The following is an 18642-nucleotide window of genomic DNA, read 5'->3' as shown; positions in this document are numbered from 1 at the left end:
GGGCGCAAGTAGCTACAAGTAGTGCAGTGGGCCTTTAATGTCTTTGTTTCGTGCTTCATTTTCTTCTTTCTGCTACATAGTTACGGAGCTTGATGGGATTGATGGACACCATCTACAACGCGGGCAGAGCAACACCATGGCGTTCCTAGGTCTGACTCTGAACTCGGTTCTGGCCAAGTATTGGATCCTGCTGTGCGGCCTCATGTTCCTCATCATCAGTCTTCAAGGGACCGTGGATATCTTCAAGATTATCTACATGTTGCTCTTCTTGATCCTACTCAACATCTTTATGGTGAGTTTGTTGAGATTAATTTATTAAATTCAAATGAGTTCATGTTCCTCATCAGGAGTCTTTAAGGGGCTGCTGATATCCTCAAAATCATCTTCATATTGTCCTTAATTCTGCTCGACATCTTCATTGAAATTTTTTTTTTAAGATAGATTTTTGGGGAACTTTTTTAACATCAGGACTGAAGGCCACAGCAGAGAGAATGACTGGACTACAACTACACTCTCAACTTTGTAATATATTTAACAATTTTGTTACAAGAGTTATCTCTCACTTTATGGAATATTCTGTAGAGCAAAGTCAATTACACCAAGTTATGATCAAACACATAGTTAGCATAGCCTTGTGACAGAGACCCTGGGTACTGCATAGAAAGGTTCATGGCTCAATGCTAGGCTAATCAAATATACATACGTCTCTTTGCTTTCTCTCTCTCTTCAGCTCTCATTCACTCTTTTCCGTTTCATCCTGCGAGTGTTTGGATGGGTTGTAGTCCTCTACTCCACAGCGGTGCTCTGCATGATCTATACCTACCAGTTCACCGATCTCCGCAACTTGTGGACGAACAACACCTTTTTCACAGAAGAGGAGTATGTATAACATTCAGTTTTATTCTTTCCATTTGAACTCTTTGATGCGGTGGAAAAATTTATCATCTATACTTCCCCCGTTCAGAGATTGGGTGACTCGTTCCTTGAAGTTGTCAAATTTGACCCATTGGAGACTAAGTGAGAGATACGTTGTTTAATCAAAACCCTTTGTAGATACATTTTAAAAGACCTTTTATTGTTTAGGCCTATTCCCTCTCGGAAATAAATGCATCACAAAGCTTGTATATATTGTATTAACAACAATATTTAATGAATAGGATTGAGTGTTTATTCTGCGCCCAGCTGAACGCCACGAAGACACAGCTTTGTCAAATTTGGAAACTTTTTAGTTTTTTTTACTAAAGTAATAGTATCACTGTTAGCAATTTTGATAATGTACCGACTGAAACGTCTTGTATAGGCGTAGTCTAAAGTTAAAAACTATGCATTTTTGCTCAAAATTTATTATATGTGCATCCATTCATACTCTCTTTTTTCTTGGGGGGGGGGGGCGGTACTCTATCTCTCTTGAAAGGCTTTGATCATTGTAGAAGAACAATGTTGGGTCTAAAGTTTAATGTATGTCTTTATTCATTGTGTTTCTCCAGGCTTGCGGTGTTGGGACTCCAAAAGTATGATGACCTGGGCATGCTTATTATCAACCTGCTCATACCGACGGCTTTCATCATCCTGGTTATGATCCAGCTTCATTATTTCCACCCACATTTCATCTCCATCAGCAAGATCAAGAGGGATGGATACCGGTGAGGAAGAATTCCATTGTACAGTCAAACCTGCTTTAGTGACCACCTCTATAGAAAGACCACCTGTCTACAAAGACCACTTTTTTGTTTCCCTTGAAAATAGTTTCTCATTGAAACATGTACTGGAAATGTATAGGGACAGGAAATAATAGTGTGATATCTGCTATATGAGACTGGAAATTTATTACATTATTGAAAGCCTCTTGTATGAAGGAAAGCAGCCATTATTTTATCCAAATATACCAAATATATGAGGCATAATATTACTTCTTTAACAAGCTAATTTTTACATTTTTGTGGAAGAGGTATAATACAAATTCTTCAAATAGATGTTGAAGATCAGTCCTAGTAGTTATTGAAAGAATTTTTATAATTTTCAGTAAGAATAAACACGAAATTGTAATCACCGGACATTGTTACTTCACAACAAAAAAACTGTCAGGGTTGGTTTCCTAATACTGAAAGTCAATTATTATTATGAACATTTTATTTAAAAAACACAACAACAAAAAACAAACAAAAACACCATAGCTACTCTCATCATCAAGCCAAGATGTTGAATACTCCCTGTAATCAAAATCAACTCGTCTGTCCATCTTTGCAGTCCTAGTAACTTAGATGGGAGTCATGGTGGAGCAGAGGGCAAGGCAGAGGAAGGCGGAGCTGGTGACGGAGGTGATCATGTAGAGATTGATGATACAGACAGAGCCTCAACATCTAGCAAGAAGAGTAAGTAAAAAAAAACTTGTGGATTCTACACGTGGGGAAATTCGATTGTCTTTTGTGTTACCAACTACATCAACGGTGTAGTAAGTCTGCTGATTGTATCAAGTTGATAGTGATGTTTCAGCTTGCAGTAGACCAAATATTGTAAACATGATGTTACTTTTATTTCATCATTTCATGACACTTGTTTATGTGTGGGACACAAAAAAAAAAAAGGTTGAATGTCTTAGACTTGCCCATGTTTAAATTTAACATATATTCAAATATATTAAGGTACATCATTTGGAAGTTTGATACACTGTACAATAATGGAATTAACCAACAAAACAATAACTGCACTTTGATAAGTCTTTATCCCAGAAGTGATCATCTGTGTCTGGGACCGATCTGTAGACTTCTTCATCTGATTGCTTCATGTCTGTGAAAACCTAGCACAACACAGATACCCTCATGGAAAATCTAAATTTCTTGCATGTCTTTATTCCAGGTTTACCGACGACCCGTTCCACCTTGAAGCTGAAGCTGATGAAGGCCTATTCCTACTTCAATAACTATCTGGGTCCATGTCAGGTGTTCCTCTGGAGACTCGTGGAGGTCCACATGATGAAGTTGGTCTTCTTGACCATCGTACTGGTCATTACTCAAGAAGTAAGTCCCCTGTCTTCTTGACCATCGTACTGGTCATCACTAAAGAAGTAAATCCCCTGTCTTCTTGACCATCGTACTGGTCATCACTAAAGAAGTAAGTCCCTATCTTCTTGACCATCATACTGGTCATGACTAAAGAAGTAAGTCCCTATCTTCTTGACCATCGTACTGGTCATCACAAAAGAAGTAAGTCCCCTATCTTCTTGACCATCGTACTGGTCATCACAAAAGAACTAAGTCCCCTATCTTCTTGACCATTGTACTGGTCATAACTTAAGAAGTAAGTCCCCTATCTTCTTGACCATCGTACTGGTCATAACTAAAGAAGTAAGTCCCTATCTTCTTGACCATCGTACTGGTCATCACTAAGAAGTAAGTCCCTATCTTCTTGACCATCGTACTGGTCATCACTAAAGAAGTAAGTCCAAACAACATTCCTTGAAACCTGGCTGATGCTATTATTGCCATATAGAGTGTTTTAACTGTGTTAGAATTGTTATAAGAGAAGAGGCCTCGAGGTATTTCAGGTCCTAATTTGGTCTTTGTCAGGTGTTCCTTCGGAGACTTCTACAGGTTCACAACATGAAGTTGATTTTCATTTTGACTGGTTGTAACCAACAAAAATAAATCCTAGCTGCATATTATCAGGCTGATGATATTTTTGCAAAACAGAGCGTTTTTAATGTTTTAGAATTGTTAAAGAGGAAAGATAGATTCTTTAATGTCAAGAGCATGTCATTTTTGTCAGTACATTTAATTGAAAGCTGTATTAGAGCAATACACGTGAAGTTGATGGAATGTCCGTTTTCCACTCAAATGTAGGTGATTAAGAAGGGCATAAAGAATTCCATGATTTACATAAATCATAATCTCAGACACGATCATTGGTATTCCCAGGAACAATTCAGTCAGTAGCTTGTACTTTTGTAGTAGAAAGTAATTAATACAACTGTATGTTCATCAGTATGTGGAGGTTTCCCATGATAAGTATATGTATGTTGCATCACTTATTTCCTAGCTGTAAGTAATATTCAAGTCAATTACTTCTTGTAGCTGCATTTATGATTGTCAGTTTACATTGATTTGTTGGTATGAACAAGCATAAGAAAAGCATTTGCATCCTTCATCTTTACCCTTTAATTTTTTGTTTTGCTTTGTATAGTTGAGTGCAGTGAACGGCATTCTCCTTCTGTTAATCTTCGTCCCGATCGCCGTACCATCCCTTCATCATGTGTGCTGTATGATGTCCATGTTATGGGTCTCTCTGGTGCTGCTGGGGAAGATGGTCTTTCAGTTGGACTATTCAAACTGGTTTGATATGGATCTCACCGCCAACTGCACAGAGGTAAAGAAGATCCTTCTAAATGAGGGTGAGGGTGATGGTGGTGGTGGTGGTGGTGGTGGTGGTAGTGGTGGTGATGGTGGTGGTGGTGATGATGATAATGATGATGATGATGATGATGATGATGATGATGATGATGATGGTAATGATGATGATGGTAATGATGATGATGATGATAATGTTGATGGTGATGATGATGATGATGATGATATTGATGATGATGATGATGATGATGATGATATTGATGATGATGAATGTGTTGGTGATGATGTTGATAGTGATGATGAAGATGATGACGATGATGGAGATAGTGGTGATAGTTGGAGTTCTTAAACTGGTTTGCCTCGAACCTTATCACCAGCGGCACATAGATAAAAGAAGCTTCTTGTTAGTGGTGATGATGCTGCTGCTGCTGAAATGATGATGATGATGGTAATGATGATGATGATGATGATGATGATGATGATGGTGGTGGTGATGGTGATAGTGATGATGATGATGGTGAGAATGATGATGATGGTGGTGATGATGTTGATAGTAATGATGATAGTGATGATGATGATGGTCATTAAGTTGATGATGATGGTGATGGTAATAAGAATGGTGGTGATATTGATGATGATGATGATGATATTATTGGATGAAATGCAGTTAAAGAATAACAATGTTATCTGATTTCCTTCCTCAGAATAAAGATTTCCCGATTGAGGACAACTTCAACATTCCAGATTGGTTTGGTTTCATACAAGTCAGCTCTTTTTACAAATATGTGGAGGTGAGAAAAATCTTTGCTTAATATATGTCCGTCCTGACAGAGAAATATGTATATGAATACTACCTGAACTACATTGTGCCTTTGTCAAGCAAATATGCCAATAAGAAATAAAGAGCTTAGTTGAATAGCAAGAAAAGCAAGAAAATGTTCGCAAGTTGATTACTGTTAAAATAGACATTGAACTACAACAAAAATAAATAGTGTATTCAATAAATCAAATTTGATTTAGGCTCTGCAGTTTTAGGGCATTTCACTGTGGATTTTTAATCATTTTGTTTCTTGTAACATACATATATTTACATTCCTGCTGCAAACTGAATATGTAAATGACATTGAATATGTTACATTATTCACATCTAATACAAATTTAGTACGATTATGAACAATTATAAATGTGGTATTCACATCCAAGAATATGGCTACAGTACTCATTTTTTACACTTTCTCTTTTTTAGTAGGTGAGAATTTGATTAATTGTGTGTGTGTGTGTGTGTGTGTGTGAAAGATTCTGATAAACTATTAACATCAATGCTCTGTAACAGTATTATTCCATGCATTTAATGTTATTTTTGATATTAATGACTATATCCAGGGCTACGTTGCGATCATCGTCATGCTGATCATCCAAGCCATTGTGATGCTTCATCAGCAGCAGTATAGACACCAGCATGGCTTGGTCAAGCCCAACTACAGCATCGTGTTTAATGATGTCACCAGGGAGTGTGCAGATAAAGATGGTCTGCCTGGTTGCATCAAATTCCTCATCAATTACTGCTTCTTCAAGTTTGGTTTGGAGGTGAGAAAACTCTACCAATGAAAATACAGTCAACCTCGCACAAGTCGACGTTGCATGTGTTGATTAACCTCTTTAAGTTGATGGGAAAAAAAACCCCAAAAAATCAAAATGTTTGTTTACAGACTTAGTGTGTAAATCCTCTGTATAAGTCGATTTTTAAAGTCAAATAATCGTCCAAGTTAATCAAATTCCCAAAACAGTAACACAGAGAAAGCATTGAGCTCCCACCACACAAGTCGAGCGGGGCAGTGATCCCGGCATTATGCTGGCGCTATATGACTTTGTAAGGTGTTGGAAGGGCTACGGAGCAGTTATATATGGCATCAGGACAACAAACATGTACATATAGTACATATGCGTAAGTTGTAGAAATATGACTTTCTTACAATTAGAAGATTGCCTAAGTCAACACAGTTCACTCGAGTCCGTCATGGTTGACTGTATTGTAATATTGGGGATAATATGGTCATATTTACACAGGGTAGCCACATCACTATTTTCACAATTCTTCTTTCCCTGCAATTATTACTACCCCAGCATTGCCAGGTACCCATCATATACACCCAGGTAGAGAGATACAAGTGTGATCAAATACCTTGTCCTAGAATGTTAGCACCAAACAAGGATTTCAGCCAGGTACCTTTTGTATGAGTGTCAAGGGCCTTTACTGATGTAACACTGTACTGTATAAAGGCTTGAGTTCTAGTGATGCAATTTGAGGGAAGATGGATTCACATAATTCTAAGTTGTACATCATGCAATATATTGATGGATTGAATTAGGAAAGTGTAGATAAATCAACGAGTGCTTACTGGAAATTAAATTCACTGAAGCACATGATCTTTTCCTCAACAAGTATTTGGGAAAACAGAATATGTTTGCTTATCTTGCTTTGCACATTTCTCAACTATATTCTTATCTTGCTTTAATAGGCCTACACAACTCTAATTCACTCTCAACCAAACCGTTATAACAGATACCATTATTTATTGACTTGAACATTCAGTGTAAGTTTAAGCCTCGGTCACAAATGCCATTACGAACTGCTACGAACGATTTCCTGACAATGGAAATTTGGGAATACAATGGAAAAGCAGGGAAATTTGTACGAAATTATTGTTCGTATGAACCTTTGTGACCGTAGCATTACTTTGATTCTGTAAGATTTTATTTCCTACTACTAGCAGAACTCAAAAATTCCTTGTTATCTGTTTTTCTTTGCCAATCCTTGAATTCACCCTGAGAGAACATTTAGTAGATTTGCTCATCGGTCGTTTTTTATCTTTTTATTCTAACAATTTGAATTCAGATCTGTTTCACGACTACCGCCATCGTTGCAGCTGTTCGGCTCGACGTCTTTGCGTTCATCTTCCTGGCCATGATGGTTCCTCTGCTGTTCATCAGGCGTCGTACTTGCGCCCTCTTGTGGCCATTCTACATGTTGGTCTTGATATGTCTGCTCCCTGTGGCTTACGCCTTGGCTCTTGGATTGCCTCCAGTCTTCTGTATAAGTAAACATCATCAAATCAAATCTTTCGTTCAGATCATAAAGTTGGGTGCTCTGGATAGGAGCGCGAATGTTTCAGCAAACTCTGGATGAATGTTTCAAGATAAATGCACACTGAAGTGCGAACATTGCTTGACTCAATCTGCATATCATGCATTGTTAACATTGACATGATTACTGCAGCAACCAAAACTAAACAGCTTGAAATAAAGAAATTAGCCAGGCCCTTATCCTAAGCACACAATGAAAATGAGAGACTGTATTTGTCTCATCAAACAGATGAAATTAGATTTCTTATTTTTATCAGAACTTATTTGATTGAAGTATTTTGATTGAATTAATTTTTCTTCTGTAATCTCATTTGTAATTTTCTTTCCAAATGATAACAATATCAATCAATACATTCTTAAACTAGATCAATATCATGATGTTTTCAATTAAGTAAGGGTATTTTCTGTTCTATGATGTGAGGTGAACAAAACAAAGCATTATTTTTAGTAGATTTTAGAGTTCATCCTTTTTGTTTTTTTATTTCTAGATTATCCATGGAACACCAAAGCACTGCCAGATCGTCTGAGCACATGGCTGTATCTCTCAAACTACGAGACACCTACAGACCCCGATCCAAGGGCAATAGTTGGTAAGTTATGTCATCGAAACAAAAACCTGCCTGTAACTACTGTAATAATAATAATATTCCACTTCATATAGCACTTAATACATCTATGATGTCTCTAAGTGCATTACAGATATACTTTATAAACCAAGATATTTTTGTGTACAGTAATTTTGCAGATAGCAGGGATACAGACATTGCCAGGATGATTATCACAGTATTCTTACAAGACATATTCATTTTTCTGACTTGTTTAATAAATCAACGACCCTGCAAAAATTCACAAAATTCACAAAAATATAACTTTTGCAAAAATAATGGCTCATGCAGTATTCAACTATCCCAAATCTGTTGTCCCCAACCTGAATGCCACATTGGGCAAGTTATGCTGTACTCTTATACCTGCATTTGTACCTAGAAAAATTGAGGAGACAAAGAGAAATATGTTGTTTTTTTCTTCTCACTTTTTGTGTTTTCAGCGGACTTCTTTCAGCTGCTGTTTGTTTGTCTTCAGTTCCAAGTTTTCCGTATGGAGAGGAATCATGACATCATTGCCGGAGGGGGTGATAACTATAAGGTGTCTGTGGATGTGGAGAATATCCACGAAAATCCAGTCCCCAACTTCACTTTCAATAGGTAGGACTAACACAAAATTAGGACTAGGACTAACTCAAAAATTACTGGGTGTAAGCCACATATATGTTTAGATAACACAAAATTGTTTGTGAAAACTGCAAGATGAAATTAGTTGATTTTCATGGAAAGAGTCGAGCTTGGGAAATGATCGCTTTTTTTTCTCTCACCAAAGTCACTTCTGTAAATGTTTTATTTCTTCAATTAATATTTTGAAATTTATGTTATTCATGTTTCATGTGAAATATTAAAGATACTGTGTCCCTTTTGCAGCCAACCTCAAATTCTGTAGAACTTTGCAGGAATTATGAATATGTCATGTATGTCCTAGCTGTGAAATTTAAACGTTAGCAGTGTCCTAATATTCAAATTATGCAAGGAAACCCGTTTACTTGCTAGACTTCATTGTCAGACACTATTGTCATTACTGAGTGACTGACTGGCTTTTTTTCTTCTTTGTTAATAACGTACATAAAATGAGCTGTAAAGGATTTGTCTACATCAATAACCCACTTCTTGTAACGGCCAAAATTAAACTGAGTCTTTGCGCAGCATAAAACATACCACCATGCGGTACAATGTTCTGAAAATCAAGACTATTACTTATTGGCTCTATAGCTCCTAAGTCGATTTGACAACTAATAGTCGTTATTTTCCCACTTAAAGACATTTTCAAGCCTCCTTTTTTTAAGGGGAGTTCTAAATTAGTATTATCTTTCAAATACCATTGGAATTTAACCTTTTTATTTTTTGGACCTGCAAATGGGACATAGTACATTTGAAGAGGTGTTAAAATGAGTTTCCATGTTATTGTCATTGCCTACAGTTCAAATACGTGCACAATTTTTTTGTCTATGGAGATGCAATCTTTCTACAGTTGACAACTAAATTATTCATACCCTTACCAAGTTTTCACGTCATACCCAAATTCAACTAATACCGGTACCCTAATTCAACTAGTCCACATTCCATTCTTGAGTTATGAAAAACACAAAAATTATCAAATTTACAAGGGGTATGAATCATTTAGTTGTTAACTGTACTCTTTATGATATTCAGACATCAATGCATTAGTGTTTCCTTGAATTTCATTGAATTTCAATATGCATAAACACTATTTTCTTCTTCTTTTTTAAAACTTTTCTACTCAGGTCATATTTGGACCTCATAAAGGTAAGTTTATATTTTATTTTATTTTTAAACATCAATGTAGACCTCTCTTATACAGATGTATGATTTTTTTTTATTAATACTCTTCCTGATTTTTGTGTTTCACTGAAAACCACTTGAATTCATTAAATTAGCATGACCCTTTTGTATTTCATAGCCATTTGAAATTCAAAGTCTAAACTACCAGTGCTGTGTAATTGAACCTCTCAATATTGATAATACTGTTGTTGTTACCGGAGACCTTTTGTTTACAAATTGATGAGGCATTATGTTTGGGTATGTCTTTTATTTCGCCCTTGGTATTGTAAAACTACCATTTGATATCGGCAAACTGATATTGATAACCTTGGTGTTTAGATATTCCTTCTAAAATACCCTGTTATATGTCTCAATATCCTCAGAACCCAAAGCATGTACCTATAAAATTACATGACACTAGCACTGAAACTGATAATGTTTTGTTTTTATAAACCCCTGCACAGAGCTTGGTATTTGGATACGCCTTCTATTTTACCCTGGCCATTGTGTTCCTGTGTGCTACAACTCGTATCAGTATCCTTGGCGTCTGGTATCTCATCTTTGCCTTCTACTTCCTTTGGTATGGACCCAAGTTCCTCACCAAACCAACCGACAAAGTCATGAAACAGTAAGTCAAATGTAAAGAAAGCACCTCTGGTATCAGGGTCGTGTGACTGATCAATGTAACATTGTTATAACGTTGTATTTGACGCAAATAGCAGCATTACAACCTTTGTGAATCTGTATTCTAACTGAAGGTTTCTGGTTTCGCTATATGTGATAATCTTCTTGTCACGCATGAAATGTGGAAAGGAGGCAAAAAATGTGTCTACGTGGAGCCAGAAAAGAGTTAACTCATACATTTTTAAAAGAGTTACCCCTCCTGGATGAGATGTATCGTACATAATTTTAATATGCAGCTTTCATACATTTACTCAGTGTGGCAAACTAATCAACAATGCAAGAGTTGTCCGAAACGCAAGTAATTATGCAGGGAATCATGCTGCTTAGAATTTAAAATTGTTTGAAAAACAGCAAGTGTGGGAATATGATTGTGATTGAGACGTAATACATGTTGTATCAGGCATATAAGTCAAAAATTAAATTATTCATACCCTTTAATACCAGGTTTTGTAATTTGTAAAGCACATGAAAAATTTATTTGTCCCGATATATGTTTCTTTAGAATGTGCCATAATAAAGCTTACATCTAAAAGTATTCAACAAAGGTCCTAATTCAACTAGTTGAGTTACGCAAAACACAAAAATATCAAATTTACAAGGGTTAAGAATAATTTAGTTGCTAACTGTATTTTGCATTTTTGTGCAGGGTTACTTTGACACCTTCACTTTTTCTTTCTGTTGCTAACTGTTTTATTTTCTTCCCTTGTCCATGTGCTGTTCCATTCCTTATTCCATTTCAACTGATTTTTTTTTTCAGGTGGAATTTTTTGGTTGGGTACACGCTGTTTGTAATCTTTATGAAGGTAGGCCTTCAGATCATGGCCTGCGCCTACGGAGACAAAATTGTCGACAAGGAACTTTGTTGGATCATGCAGGTCTTTGGGGTCATCTGCCTACAGACTGGCTATACTGGTAAGATCTTCGCTCTTAGTTTATCTCCTTCTCTCATTAAAATGTATTTCACATTTTTATGAGATTCTTCCCAATTTGTTGTTTTCTAATGTCTCCAGTGGTGTTTCTTTTCAGCATTGATAAAAAATATAGTCAATTCACTTGTATAGCCAATATTGTGATATGTTTTGTACTGAATCGTGCTTAGAGCCCTTCTTTTTGTTACATTCTCAAGTGTATCATATTTCAGTAAGCATCTTTTGAATTCATAAGAACAAATAGAAAATGAAAAAATATGATATTTGTGGACCATACAGTGTCATACTACATGAGTATTCTGATTAAATGTATTATCAGTTTCTAAGAACTTGGAGATATTTTTCTTTTAGAATGCAATTATCTTCAAGTAAATGTATAACACATCAAGCATCAGCTACTCAAAGAATTATATGCTGTCCCAGCTGGCAACAGTAGAGCGTATGCTCTTAAATCTCATGTCCATGAATTTTTGCCAGATTCAAATGGTACAAGCAAAATAATGAAATGGATGAATGATAATGGTGATATGAAACTATTATTTTGCATACCCAAATAGTTAAAGGGAACCAAAACCTTCATGTTTTTCCTTCTTTCTTGTGATTGAGATAATCTACTCCCCTGAAAGCAAAGTATAGAATGCAAAATGATATTCTACTTCACATGTTATGAAGTCAGATCAAGAACACAAATAAATACGAAGAAAACAAAAGAATTGTAAAATTTGATGTACAAAAGGTATGGAGAGTTGTCCACAAATGATGTCATCAAATTGAATATTGCCCTCTAGTGACTAGTCATTTAAAAAAGCTTTAACTTTCTTATTCCTTGTCCGATTTTGTTCAAATTTTCACTGATTTTATTGAAATATCTTAAACTTTACAATAAAAGTAACTTAGTATGAAGGTTTTGGTTCCCTTTAATATACAAGGCCAATATTAATCCCATATCTCACTCAAAGCCAATCATATAACGGTAATCATATTTGTTTTGTTTTGACCCCACAGATGAGGTGTGCGGCCTTCCCACTGATTCAGCTAAACTCACATGGGACGTGACCTGTTTCCTGTTTGTGGTATTCCAGCGTCAGATCTTCACCAGTAACTACTTCCTCTACATCATCCTAGACCTGACCGATGAGGAGAAGCTAGCCTCCAAGTACGTCCTATCTTTGATTTAATAATAATAATAATATTGGGTTTTTGTATAGCACTCATACAGTATCTGTCAGACTTGACACTCCTGGGGTGTTTCACAAAGATCCTAAGTTGGACTTAAAAATTATGGAAAGCCATTAGCATCTATGAAAATATTTTGTAAAAGTTATTTTAAAAGACATAAAATGTTGATTCAGATCATTCATATTTTCCGTTATCAAGGAGATTTCATGTTCTTGATGTGGAATTTATAAAAAGTCTAAAATACTTAAATTTTTGCTTTTGAATATATTTTATTTGTAGGCTACAAATGGCTCTCCATAATATTTAAGTTTGACTTTAGATCTTTGTGAAACACCCCCAGGTGCTCCCAATTATTACCCCGGCTTTAGCATGGCTGCTGTTACGGCGCTCTAGCATTTCAAGGAGTTAATTCCTGACAGGTACCCACTTACATCACCTGGGTGGAGTGTGGCAAATGTAAATCAAAGTCTTGCCAAAGGACATAAGTGCCACGGCGGGACTTGAACCGTAGACCTTGTGATCCACAGTCCGGTGACGTATCCACTCGACCACAACACCATGGGTCTATATCATCTATTGAGAACCGAAAGGACGTAACTTGTGTGCTAAACAATATGTAATAACACCCTTCTTGCACTCAACGGACATTATGTAAATGGAGAGGATATTATCTTTCAAGATTGGTCTGAATCCTGTGTTTGTTTTGATAGCCTTAGAAGATCCTGCAGCCCAGTGTGTATGGGGTCAATTGTGATGGACATATATAAACTTGGAGTAGCTTCCAAGTAGGTTCATACTACTGTGTCTATTTTAGTGGACATAAATAAAAGACCACCACCACCCCCCCCCCTCTCCCCCACAAAGGTCTATCCTCCCAAGTTGGTTTTCATGGACCCCACCATCAAAGTCAATGCATAGTTTGCCAAGGTCCTAAACAGTATTTGTCAGGTTTCTCTCATACAACGTATACAAATATGAGAGTATATTCAACAAATTTTGTTCTTACTCCTGTTTTGCTTCAAGGACCAAAGTTTGACTTGAAAAGAAAGACTGTAGTCTACATTAGGTCTGAATCTATTTGTTTGTTTGATATACAGTGTTATGTAGAAGCATGAAAAGACTGGCTCCCAAAAGTGTTTTCTGTCTCTTCTACATGTTTGGTTGTTATATGTAGGAAAACCTTGTTTTGATACAATCTTTGTGTCTCATTTGTATCTATTGAACAGAGGTGCTGAGCTCATCAACGAGATCCTAGCAGCCAAGGTGCGCAACAAACGCTTGGAGGAGCAGCGCATACTGCAAGGTGTCAAGAGAAAGTGAGTTCAAAGTACCATGAAGGTTCATCTCTATTCTTGATAACGTATGTTTGAGAATTCAATTTTTGATCGTTAGAGAGGTCAAGTCAGGTCAAATTGCAGACAAAGACTGCAGCTGAATATTTCGGAGGTGGCGGATTTTTGTTTCAAGATAAAAAGTTTAACTCTCAAACATAAGTTTAAAGTAGTTTACTAGATTTAGACAATGATGTGTTGGAAGAGGATGCTCAGTTTACTCCTGTCAGCCAACAATTGACCTTGTGTGGCAGATGTATTTGAAATGTGATATATCACCCTCTCTCAATAATAGTTGGAGAAAATGCAATGTGCCCCGAAGCACCTTGTCCTCCTTGACTTGATATACCTGATGAAGAACAACCTCTTGTACTATGTACCTAATTATCTATAATTTATGTTTTTATACAATGATATTCTCATAATTATTATTATGTATCCCCTTTGAAAAAAGTGTGTGTCTTAGAGCATGTACAACTCACTACTAGTTTCCAAATAGTTTGGCAATCAGAAGAAGGCATGGAATTACATGTAGGTGATGCAAGTATGAAAGGTACATGCCAGACAGGATTTCTTTCAGCTGCTGGGCTATCATTAAACATCTGGACCCTGTTTCACAAAACTTGTCATCAGTGACAAATGGAATTTTTTGTTATAAGCTACTGAAATCCTTGGTTCTGATTGGTTATCAGCAGATTTGTCACTGATTTTTGTCATTTGTCATTGAAAAAAAGGCTTTGTGAAACGGGCCCGGCTCAGCTAGAAGACCATTGATATATGTAGTTGACATCCTGTTCCTTGTGATTATATTATTTTCAAAGGATGAAACGTATCAAACAGAAACAGGCCAAGCTAATGAGCAAAAAGAACCAAACATGGCAGCCAAAGTCACATTCTGAAGGTGAGTTTTCCATCAAAATGGTTTTATCGTCTATCAATCTAAATAGATGGTTCTACATGAACATTCCCTTTGAAAAATATCAGACGATTGTGGTTTATTTAGGTATTACATGTACTATCAATGGAACAATGAATAGGAAAGATTTTCATTCTCCTTTATTTACAATGAAAGACATCTTGTGAATAGTACTTCAATTTCACTATTTTAGGGTAAGTGAGGATCTCACTTTGCAAGAGATATCATTTCTATGTTTAATCAGAGTTGGTAAAGGATTCATCTTATCAGCTACACTGTACTCTCTACTCTAGGTCAATGCTTTCAAAGTAATCACATTCTTAAAGGTTATATTAAAAGCACTTTAAAGAGTAAAACAATATATAGTCCAATATTTGCTTAAGGTGATCAAAAGATAACAGATATACTCCCCTTCTACTCTTTCTAGTTTGTAAGAAATATAAACTTGGATATAGGTTTACTCTAACCCTCAGTCAAAAATTGAAATTATTTATATGTGCATATTAAAGGCATCGTTTAACAATGTTAAATCTGAGATACACGGCCCTACGTGTTATCAGTGTCTGTGATATGGTGTAATATTGAAGCCCTAAAAAAAAAAGCGCTTTAAAATGATCAAGAAGTGCCTCAAAAAAGTAAAAATCTTTGAGTGACCGGTTTTACCATACTCGTTTTCCCCAATAGACTGTAGTGTTATGAAAATCGTCAGGCGAACAGTTTTCAAAATTTGTAATTCCAATCATAAATATCTTGATAATCAGACAGGCGATAGGCTTGCAAAAGTCATGGGGTTCCTGACTGACCTAAAGGTTTATAATCATCATTGCATCATGAGCTAAATCCAGAATTTTGTTTCAGAATCTGAGACAAAGTTACCGGATCCCTCCTATGCAGTCAAGAATATGTTGTTAAGAAGTGTGCCAGAGGTGTTGAATAATATGCTAGAGGTGTTGAATAATATGCTTCTAATGAATTTATATGAGACTGTGCATACTTCTATTTTGCACTATATTGACAACTTGAAACATATTATGTGCTGTTTATAGCCTTCCAAGCTGCATGAAGCTATTTTATCATCTGATAACCATTCACAATGAGGTTGCAAATATGCTGGAACCGTTTGAGGAATGACACGTTATACATTGTTTGTGCGTTAGTGTAGATTACATTTAGGAGGAGTGTATGTGGGAGCATGACACTTTATCTTGTCACCTGATGCATATGACTATTAAACTTCATGAATTCTGAAAATGATGAGAAGTGTAAAACCAGAAACTTCTATGAACTTGTGAAATATTATCGTTTTACATTGATATTGCACGCTCTTGTTATACTGTTACTATTGCCTGACTTGCACATGATATTTCTCTTCATTTTTAAAAGGTGGAAACTGTAAAGAAGAGAAAAGTTTACTTCAAGAGATTCAAATTCAAAAGTAATTTTGATTTTATTCCAATTGAATTATGAATTAATGGTTATTAACTTTACATTAGCTCTCAAGAAAAGTATTTAACTTGAGAAGAAAAAAAAAGTACCAGAAATTACAGTTTTGAAAAAAAATACATCTTTTCAAGGAAATTTTGTCATCTATTACAAATATATAATATCAGGCATCAAACAGGGGTCAAATAAAAGATCGCATGTATAATTGATATGGGGTTTGTTCTTATGTAGGTGTTGCATCGTGTAAATATATGTACATGTGATTAAAAGTCTGTTCATGTTTGTATTTGTATTTTATACTCTTTATCAGGTTAATGCAAAGAGATGATTAGCAGGTAAATGAAAAGGAAAGGACATTTTATTTTTGCTGGAGATCAAAAGCAAAAATAGACAAAATGAATGTCAGGAATCACTTTGTTTTATTCAATTGTTTTAATAAAAAAATAAAAAAAGATATTCATTCTTGAAAATATCACATAATTTGTTTTTCTTTCAAAACATTGGAGAAATTTTCCAATGTTATGACTTAAGATTTTGTATGTAAAGTGAATTTGTAAAGAGCAGCCATACATGTAAATAATGAAATTCCTATCTGTAACATAAATATTTTTTGAATTATTTTGTTTGGGAGATTTAAAGCACCAAAAACCCAAATATGAGGGGTGTTTTGTTTTTTTGTTTTTTTTTTGTTTTTTTTTTTGCATCACACATGCAACTTTAACAGCTGTGAATAAGATTTAAAATTGTTTTTTGGAAACCATAGAAATGATGACCGTGTATCTGACACTATAAGTTTGTGTGCATGTCTTTATTCTAACCAACTCTCACCATCCTACACACCCCAACCAGAAATGAGACTAGATCTCACAGAGGAGGAACGATTGTTTAAGTTGTATCCATGGCGACGAGGCTTCGAGGAAAACGAGGGTATGGCAATGGAGGGTCAGACACCATACTCAAGGAATGATTCAAGAATGCATGTTTAGAAGCTGTCTGCCTGAAGGCCTCTTTATACCTTAAATGAAGTTACAAAATAATCTTATTACAGTTGAGCTTACAGCACATTGTTTTATCAGACTACACTCAGATTTTGACAATTTTGAAAAATGAAACTAAGTAAAAGAGGAAAAAAAGAACTTGCTTCGTTTTCAAGACTTGTGTGATCATACAAGCTTGATTGAATGTTATATTTATTCATTTTTAAAGTCATCAAAATATATTACTCAGTAAGATAAAATACTGATAATTTCTGCAAGCTAAATTTGATATCTTACTTCCCAACCATGAATGACTTACAGAATTAATTTAAATGTGTTAGTTGTTGATTTTAAAAAAATGAAGAAAATAAGCACATCAACAGTAAGTTTTAAGTTATGAGTACTTCAGATATTAGATGTAAAAAAGACTCTCAGAGAAGATAGCTGCAGATATCGGGGGAATTGAAACAGGATTGTGCATTATCTAGACAGGTGGAGGCACTTGTGATCGTCCTTCATATACTACATTGTCTTTTCTGTGATGCATGCTACATTATGTTGTTTACAAACAATGCATTTCATTGTAGTTATAATTTCAGAGGTATAGAGTATGATACATGTGAATATGTAGTCCTTGTAAATAATCACTTAATGCAAGTTGAGAAGTGATTTCTGCCTGGAAATAGTCTTCAACTTGGATTTGATATTAAATATTGTATCATAAAAAAGGTAGTGTAATTTCTTTCTACTTGCCTTATGTGTCTGATTTAAAGCATTATGATGTCTAATCTTTGAATAATCATGATGTTCTGTTTGTATTTGTTCCCTTGATAATTGGACAATGATCGTAGCATGATCATTAAAATAATGAAACTTTTTGAGACATGCTTTTATTCATGTAGTCTTGATAATATTATTCTCTGATTCATATTATTGTGCATTATTTGCTGGTTCTGACACTTGAAACAATCATGTTTTACCCTTTACTTGTAATTATTTCGTCACCATCACAATCATGGACAGGGCAGGTTTGGTTTTTAAGGAAGTATTTTGTTTTGTTATCCTTATCTTCAAGATAAGTTATGATATTATCACAGCGTTCTTGCCATTACCTCATGTGTTAGATATTTTCAGATCAAAACCCTTCACCCTTTGAATCGTTATTAATGAAATAACTTGAATCACAAGCCCCTTTCTACAATCATTATTCCTGTATTTACTCTACCCCCCTCCCTCCTACCACCTCCCCCTTTCTCCTACCACCTCCCCCTCCCCCTCCCCTCCCTCCTACCCTCCTTCCTACACCCTC

General features: G+C 35.6%; 1 protein-coding gene across 6 annotated transcripts in view; it reads left to right on the top strand.

The window, feature by feature from the left end:
• LOC590159 (piezo-type mechanosensitive ion channel component 1) overlaps positions 1 to 18642 on the top strand; it is an 88642-nt gene that overhangs the window by 39820 nt on the left and 30180 nt on the right. For all 6 annotated transcript variants that reach the window (XM_030975754.1, XM_030975756.1, XM_030975751.1 and 3 more), the window contains 17 exons: positions 81 to 292; positions 731 to 879; positions 1488 to 1643; positions 2248 to 2372; positions 2857 to 3017; positions 4180 to 4362; positions 5048 to 5134; positions 5727 to 5930; positions 7240 to 7441; positions 7976 to 8077; positions 8533 to 8689; positions 9838 to 9859; positions 10339 to 10502; positions 11316 to 11470; positions 12493 to 12643; positions 13893 to 13982; positions 14819 to 14898. In XM_030975754.1, the coding sequence (XP_030831614.1) occupies positions 81 to 292; positions 731 to 879; positions 1488 to 1643; positions 2248 to 2372; positions 2857 to 3017; positions 4180 to 4362; positions 5048 to 5134; positions 5727 to 5930; positions 7240 to 7441; positions 7976 to 8077; positions 8533 to 8689; positions 9838 to 9859; positions 10339 to 10502; positions 11316 to 11470; positions 12493 to 12643; positions 13893 to 13982; positions 14819 to 14898 (2400 nt within the window). The remainder of the gene's footprint in view (positions 1 to 80; positions 293 to 730; positions 880 to 1487; positions 1644 to 2247; positions 2373 to 2856; positions 3018 to 4179; positions 4363 to 5047; positions 5135 to 5726; positions 5931 to 7239; positions 7442 to 7975; positions 8078 to 8532; positions 8690 to 9837; positions 9860 to 10338; positions 10503 to 11315; positions 11471 to 12492; positions 12644 to 13892; positions 13983 to 14818; positions 14899 to 18642) is intronic.

The sequence above is a fragment of the Strongylocentrotus purpuratus genome, unplaced genomic scaffold (assembly GCF_000002235.5).
Source record: "Strongylocentrotus purpuratus isolate Spur 01 unplaced genomic scaffold, Spur_5.0 spur5_scaffold_8, whole genome shotgun sequence".
NCBI lineage: Eukaryota > Metazoa > Echinodermata > Echinoidea > Camarodonta > Strongylocentrotidae > Strongylocentrotus > Strongylocentrotus purpuratus.
The sequence above is the reverse complement of the archived record's forward strand: the minus strand, read 5'-3'. Positions and strand labels throughout refer to the sequence as shown.